Here is an 8,131-nt window from a genome sequence, read left to right as displayed (position 1 = left end):
TGGGAATGCTTACAGAATCACTGGGAATGCTTACAGAATCAGTGGCAGTGCTCTCATACCCCTGAGGGTGTGTGGGTACCAACTGGCTGCTCCACAGCCTCCCTGCAGCCTTCCTCCACTTGTCCTCACCTCCCCACACGCTCTCGCCAGGATGGGAGAATTCTGCCCTCTCTGGGATCTTGTGAGGAGGAATTATAAACTGGGAAACTGCTGAGGAATTCATTGCCACCACAGAAACACAAACCAAGGTTAACTCCTGCTCAGTCCTGAGCCCAGCAATGTAAGGATCTGTTATTAACACCCTTTTAGGACAGTTTTTGGAGTGCCTGAATAGCTGTTTGAAAGGCAGGGGGGAAAAGTGGGATTTGGCTGGCCAAAATTCCCTTTCCTAGCAGAAGCCTCTGAACATCAGTTGAGTGATTTGCTATGGCAATTCCTCACATTAACCAAAAAAAAGGGAAAGAAAAAGCGAGGGAGAAAGAAACCCCTGAACTTTCTGAGCTGCAGCAGATAATAAAACCAGCTCAGTGTTAATCGCCAGCAACTGATCCTTTTCCAGCCACTAAAAGTCAAGCCAGAAGGCAACTATTTCATTGAAATGCTCCACTGGATTTACACATCAAAATTGCCTTTTTTATTTTTGGTTTTATTAATCCTCTTCTATTCTGTTTCTTGGAGCGCTTTTATTACCTGTAGAATAAGCTGGAGGCCGCTGTTCCTTCCCTGTTTATGCACAGATAACAACACAGGGCTGCAGCCAGGGGAACTTTTGTGTGCTGTGCTTCCCAGCTGGCCTGGCTGGACTCAGTCCCCCGCCCTGGAGCCTGGATTTCTGTGGTTTTGCAAAGGAGGTGCCAAATTAGTGGGATTTTTATGGTGCAGATCTCCTTTGAGCTCTTAAACATCCCAGTTGTGACCCTGGGGGGCTCAGAGCAGCTGCCAGGTTAAAGAAATGTGGTCTGAGCCCAGGAGATGCCCAAACACCTTTGGTCCATTGCAGGATGTCTGCAGTCAGTCCACGGTGGTGCTTTAGAGTGAAAGCAAGTTCTCATCACTTTACACAGGGATCCAAATGCCCAGACTGAAGTTTGGATTTTCCAGCTTGGATTGCAGCCTGAGACAGGAGAACTGAGAGGTCCCTGACACGAGGCAGCCAGACAAGAGAGAGCCAAGGGCAGCCTGTGTGTCTGGGAAGCATCTCCCAGCTTTTGCTGCTGCAGCTGCAGTGCTGAAGGTAAGCAGAGACCCGAAGAGAGCAGCCTGACAGGAGGGTTTGCCTCTGAAAGCTCCCTGGATGGGAGATTTTAGGAGAATATTGATCAATGTCTGTGAACAGAGCTGGCAGGACACACACGGAGCTGGGGATGGTCATGATTGCAGAAGTCATGCTGCAGGTTTGTTCTTTAAAATAAAAGCACCCCAAGACAAGGCACAGAAAATGCCCAAATAAACAAGCAAAAGCCCAAAATCCACCAACAAACAGAAACAAAGCACCTGAAGAGAACAGCCTTAACTGGCTGTCCTCCCCTCTCTCAGTCGTTGAGGATGACATTTAGCTATCAGCTATTTAGCACTTTGGCATGCCTGTGACATGTGCATTAGATACTAAACAGGGGCTTTTTATTCGTGGATCAAACAGGCTTTGCAATAACAATTTAAGGGATATATGGCTGCTAAGCAAAATTTACACTGAAGGACGGTTCAATGCTCTGATGCAGGAAAACAGGAGATGGAATCAAGTCAGAGCAAAAGCAAGAGGAATGCTGAGAATCATGCTGGACATCTCAAAGCATCAATAACTCCCAAGCTTTAGTTGCCTGGATGCTCCTGTCAGTGTAAATAAGAGTTTCCAGGGCTCCTCTGCTGAGTGTTTGCAGCACAGCAGACACAGGGAAGCAGCTCCCAGCAGCTCCCAGGAGCAGGGCAATAAAAGCCTGCTTGGACCAAGGGTGGATTTCAGGCTGGGACACCCCTGAAGCAGCTGGCAAAGCTTCCCACACAGCAAGTGACCTGAAAGAGAGAAGCAGCCCAGGAGAGAGAGGGAAAGGCAACATCTCTGAGTGCCTGCCCACAGGAAACTGGGATGAGGTTTCACTGCACATTGCTATTTAAATAACTTTGCATGTAATTATGTAAATAATTATGCACCTGATACAAATGTCCTATTTAAATAATAATAGCTTTTACTTACAGTGGAATTCAGATGAATGTAAACTAGGGAAATCAGCCTCAAATATTCTTGTACATCTCCTGCCCAGCCTTCCCTGGATAAACATTTGTTCTTCAGCCAAACTCAGATATGGTTGGACAATGGGAGATAAAGACACTTCCATCTCTAATTATCCATTCCAGATCAGGAGCCTGGTCCTTGTCCTTTGCAGCTGTGCACTTTCAGCTGTGGGTCGTGAACCACGAAATGAATCCAAAAAAGTATCAGTGGCCAAATTATATATGGCGAGCTGACAGAGACTGGATAAAAATACTCTCTCTTATGTCTGAAAATCTCTTTTGGGTGCTCTGTTCCTGGCTTGAATCACATCCCAGCTCTAACTTGCATTTGTTCAACTTGTAAAATCTCCCTGCCTCATTTAGATCCATTGTCAGTCTGCCTTCGAGGCGGGCTGGAAAGGGAATGATGGGCAAGTGCATTAGCAGGAACTGCACCGAATACTGTGCTGGCTTTCACTCTGCATTTCCCTCTCTCGAGCTATTATTTCATTTCATGGCCATTAAATGCATTTCATTTCCCAATTAATTAGCCTCACTGTTTTCTAAAGCCAGTCCCTCCCTGCTGCTCAGCCACACGGGGACACCTGGGGGATCTGCCACTGCTGCTTCTCCCGTGGAAGTGGGAGCAGAGCTAATCCTGCCTTTTCTTAGCAGGGAGTGGGCTCCAGCCTACCTGCCAGGTTCCTCGAAGGAGCACAGTCAGGAGCTGAAGTTTTCTATTCTCACATCTATTACTGTACCAGGAATGTACTCCATGGTGACACCTGGTTTTTCAACCTTCTGGAGGAACTGAATTAATGATTCTTTTCGTTGTCTGTCACATCGTCTCTACAAGATGCTCTGTGAGAGCCTTAAACCTGATTAAATATACAGTACACTTCCTCAAATGTATTTTGGGGGTGTGAAGAAAGGAGCAGGTAATTTAAGGTTAGCAGGGATGTACTTTGTGAGGGGTGAGTTTGCCTAGCAGTAAAATCTGCGTTCACTCCTGGTGTGTTAGCACAAACTGAGGGTTAAGCAAAACAACTCGGCCTCATACAAAAGGCAGTATCAGACTGAACAGTGAGCAGGATAAATTGCAGGATTTGTGCATAAAACAGATGGCACTTTGCAAGAGCAGTATTTCATTTACCTGGGGAGTGCTTGCCTAATGCAGACAGAGCACCAACTCTCTGTCCACCAAATATTCCAGGTAAATGCCATAACCAGCAAAAGAGCCTTCTTGGGCTGCTCAGGGACTGAGGACATCCAGGCTCTGAGTGTGTCAGAGAGAAGGGGAAATGTGGGAATTCAGAAAATAGCTTGTTCAGCTGTGTGCAGGCTCTGTATTTTGGTTGAATTAGGTTATTGATTCACCTGCTCTTGTTGTGCACACAAGGAAGTGTGGCTTCACGGGGTTTTAGTGGAAGCCATAAATAAGCAGAAATTGGAGAAGAAATCTGTCTTTTGTGGTGTTTTTTAAAGCAGAGACTGGAGGAGGTGAGTGGAGAGGTGCACACACTGCCAGCACAGCTCCAGCAGAGTTCTGGGCTAATCCTGCTCCCAGAGGAGCTTTTGGGCACCTCCCTCCCTGGGTAACAAGCAGTGCCACAGCTGGTATCCCCTCCCTGCTCCATGGGCTACCAAACACCTACTACCTCACCTAAAAACAGTGAACAGACAAGAAAGAGCTGCTCTGGGGACAGCTTTAGGTGACCTTGAGTCCTGCTCCTGTTAGAAATCTTACATAATTTAACAACAATACCTGTTATTGCTGTGATGGCTACTGGAGTGTTTGCAAAGCCAAAAATATTCTCTACTGATGTCACAGAGTTTCCTTGAAATGATTTCTCCAGTGTTTGATATCTTGCTTCCAGCCAGGGTAAAATGACAGAGGGGTTTGTGAGTGCAGGGATGGGGAGGTGAACCAGGGCTCTTCCTGTAACCTGCAATCAGGGGAGCCCCACAGCAATTCGGAGCCCTCCACGCCTGCACATTTCACAGCTGTTTCTGGCAGGGAGGGACTCAACCCCCCAGTTATTGCTGCCAGCATCCACACCCAGCCACAGAACTAGCTCACAGAAAAGCCATTTTCCCTTTCTTTCCAGCCTGTATTTATGTTGTTTCCTCTCCCACAGCACTGACCCACAGGTGTACCTCTCTCAATCTTCCTGTTATCTCCCACACTGTCATTCCCTCTCCTTCCCCCAGTTCTTCAGGCACTGGAGAGCATTATCTGTATCTGCAGCCTGTCACTTCTCTGGCTGATCCATATCCCACACAAACTTTTCTGCTGCTTTGCCCTGCTTATTGCATCTTTCAGCACTCCCTCCTCTTCTTTTGACACTTGGGTTTTGTTTTGGGGTTTTTTTCCATACTCAGCCTGGCATATTGGAAGCTTTGTGCCTCCTGCAGTGTGCCAGACATCTGCACCTTCATCTTGTCGGTCCTTCAAAATCTGTGTTGTCAACTTAACTCTTCCCCCACAGATCTCCTTTTGGAGCAGCCAAAAGTGGGGATGCTTTTGGGCAGCCCTGCAAGGAGCAGACTGGGGGGACAGCCCACCCCCCCTGCCCAAACAGTGCCCTACAGTGCCCTCCCCACCCCTGAACCTCAAAGCATCCACAGCCAGGAAATCCTAACATGTGCTGCAGGGAAGCATTCCTGAGAGCAGGAAACCTCCCCCTACAAGCTCACAGGAATGGTGTGCTGCAGCTGATTCTGCAAGTCCCAGCTTTCTCCAGCCTGGAGAGGAAGAGTCCAGGCTCCACACAGGAATGCCTTACCAACTTTGGCACAAGAAGCTGCTCTGCAGAACCTCAGTATTTCAGTAAAACATTCTGGGATGGGAACAGAAAGGGACTTTTATGGGCATTTAGTTAGTGGAAGCTCTCTGGTGCTCTGTTGTGATCAGGGTATCACATCAGCTTGATTGGCAGGAGAAATAACAACTCATCCCTCATCCCTGCAGGTGCAGCAAGAAGGGATCTGCCCTCAAAATGTATGGAGCTATTTTCTGCAGGCCAACACTGTGCTTTAGACTTTTATTGTCAAGGAATATACAGCAAGTGACACCAGTAAATTCGGATTCCCACCACTCCCTGTGTGCCCCTGGGAATGTGCCAGCCCATTAATGTCAGGTTGTGTTTGTCCTTGCCTGCTGTGGTTGCCCAAATCTCACACTTGGGCTGGGCCAGCCCTCGCACAACAAGCTCTCTCATTGCTTTAAAAGATAGTTTTTTCTTCTGATCCTGCCCCCCCCCTTTTTTTTTTTAACAGGAAAGAAATAAAAGCTCTGTTGATTAAACCAGGACAAGCTGAAGCCCATGAAGTGATGTTGTCCCTAGTCAGGCAGCACCTGGAATGTCAGAAAGAAAAGCCCTTTTGCTCCTGTGGGACACACATGGGGCTCTCTGGGCATGTCAGGGGCTCTGTGGCACCTTTTGTTGTCACTTCTGTCCCTGCATTCACAACCCCCTGTCCCAGGCCTTTGGGTTTAGTGCTCCCAGGAAGTGGAATCAGAGAGGATTTCAGGGTACAAGGCTCAGGTGGAGCTCTGCCTCCCCGTCCCTGGTACCTGTTTGAGGATTTCTGCCGCCGTCTCATGCGAGCAATCGAATATCACATAGAACTCCTTGCCCTTCTTCATTTCCTTCAGCAGAGGCCTGGCATCCTTGTTCCCAGAGGGCAGCTGCCGGATTTTGATTTTAATGTTGTATCTGGAAGGGGCTTTGATGAGCTCCTGCAGGCGAATGAGACCTGAAAAATGACAGGCAAGGACACAATCACCAGCCTGTGCCACAAGGATTTATTGTCAGCTACACAGGGCTTCTCACACTCCACTCTCCCTAAGGATAATTGCTAGTTCCATATTTGCCAGCTTCCTAACTAATATTATTAAAGCCTTTCATTCCCATATTTATACTTGGCTTCAACATCTAAATATTTTGAAAGGTGTTTTTAACTGGTTGACTACAGGATATGTTTGCATTGATATAATACAATATAAACATATTGTAGTATGTTTAAATTGAGACATAAAAAGCAAATAAGGCTTCTTCTTGTGGAGCTCATTATTATTCCAATACCAAACAGCAAGAAGATAAAACTGAGGAAACCTCTAACTTTCCTGCCTGATGTCACTCAGCAGCTGTGAGATCTTACAGAAGCTTTTGAGATGCAGCTCTATGTCCTCAAACACAGGTGATTTCTCAGAGCTGGTGTTCAGCTGGAACAGCTTTACATGCCTTAGCTGGAGTCAGTGGAGCTCAGCCAGAGCCTTGTCCAAGTTTTTAAACACAGTGCAGTTCCACTGGCTAAATCAGCACTCCTGTGCCATTTACACTGCCTCCAAAACCGAGGGAAGATAGTTAAGAGCTCTTTGAGGTGTGTGATTACAGCCTCTCGTTATCCATGAATGCAATTCTCCCACAAAAAATTCCTGATCTCCTGCCGAGGGGAAGGAAAAGGCTGCCTTAAAAACATGCATAGAGAGAGAGAGAACACAGGCAAGGAGCGCTTCTCGAACAAAAATCAAACAAATTAAAATGAAGGAGCTCCTGCTTCTCCTGCTGGGAGTGGGGATAATATTTGTGTGGGGTGTGAATATTTGTGTGGGGTGGTTGAGTGGCACATCGAAGGCAAGAAAAAGCTCCCTCTTCCCTGCCAGGTTCTGAGGGCTCACTGAGTCCAGGACTTTTGGCTTTCACTCAATACTGAACACGTGCTTGGGGAGAAGCTGCTGTCCCTCCTCACCAACGGAGAACATGGAACATTCTGAGTGTCCAGCTGGAAATGCTGCCTGCACTGGGAGCTGGCCAGGGGCCAGCTGAGGAACAGAGACCACTGGAGCTGGTTATGGTGGGAAAGGGGTTGGTGTCACCTGCCTGGGAAGTGCAGCCCAAGTCCCAAGGGCTCGCTCCTGGCTGCAGTGCCCTGGGACAGCAGCTCCAGGAGGGAAAGCTGAGGTTTGGGAGGAGTTGGGCATTCAGGGAAGCCTTCATCTCATCCACACCTCCTACTGAGAACTGGTGTTTGTCTCCCCAGCAACAAAAAGTGCTTGAGTGCAGGTGTGGTGAAAAGCAAAAAAAAATAAAAAATAAAGGACTTTCCAACCCACCTCCCTCTCCTTTTAGGGGGGAGAAATTACTGTGTGCCTTAAAATATCTCCTTTGGTCACATCAGACTGGGACCTTGAACTTCCCAACGCTTCCTGCTGCCACGTGAAGTGGAGATGGAGCCCAGGTGTGGTGTCCTGGAGAAGCCAAAGCAGGGGTGGAAAGAACTGCAGCTCTTTTTCTGGAGGACATGGCAAAAGCCTGACCCCCTGAGCCCATCCAGTGCCACCCCCTGCCCTGGGCACGGACACCTCCCAGGAGACCAGGGTGCTTCATCCTACCCAGCCAAATTGTTTTTATTCCTTGTGGTGTAACCATGTCAAACATCAGGGATGAGAAACAAAAGAGCTTGGCATCACTTTAACCCCAAATCCAAGGACTACTTATACTGATCAAAGTTGACGTGTTTACTTTCCTGACTCTGGGTTAATAAGATGATTGATGATTAATTTACTTTGCAAATACCTCTGCAAATGAAATCTCTTTAATATCAGGCATTTTTGTAGCTGAGCACTTGGTGTTTTGGAATGCCAACTTGATCATGGGGTGGGCTGAAAAGACCTCTCCTTGTTTCTATTCTGTCTAGAAGATGTATCCAGGAGCTACTGGAGAATGTCCAGTGGGGAGCACAGAGAGGATGAGGAGTCTGGAGCATCTCTTGTGTGAGGAGAGGCTGTGGGAGCTGGGCCTGGTTACTCTGGGCAAGGAAAGGCTGAGAGGGGACCCCTGAGTGCACACCAACATCCCCTGAGTGCACACCAACACCCCCTGAGTGCACACCAACACCCCCTGAGTGCACACCAACA

The 8,131-nt window shown here is 47.8% G+C and overlaps 1 protein-coding gene across 1 annotated transcript in view; it reads right to left on the bottom strand.

The window, feature by feature from the left end:
• The window catches only part of GRIK1 (glutamate ionotropic receptor kainate type subunit 1), a 54,045-nt gene that overhangs the window by 41,829 nt on the left and 4,085 nt on the right, over positions 1-8,131 (bottom strand). The window contains exon 3 of the mRNA XM_019008772.1: positions 5,786-5,967. Coding sequence (XP_018864317.1) covers positions 5,786-5,967 — 182 coding nt within the window. The remainder of the gene's footprint in view (positions 1-5,785; positions 5,968-8,131) is intronic.

This window comes from Parus major, chromosome 1 (assembly GCF_001522545.3).
Source record: "Parus major isolate Abel chromosome 1, Parus_major1.1, whole genome shotgun sequence".
Taxonomy (NCBI): domain Eukaryota; kingdom Metazoa; phylum Chordata; class Aves; order Passeriformes; family Paridae; genus Parus; species Parus major.
The sequence above is the reverse complement of the archived record's forward strand: the minus strand, read 5'-3'. Positions and strand labels throughout refer to the sequence as shown.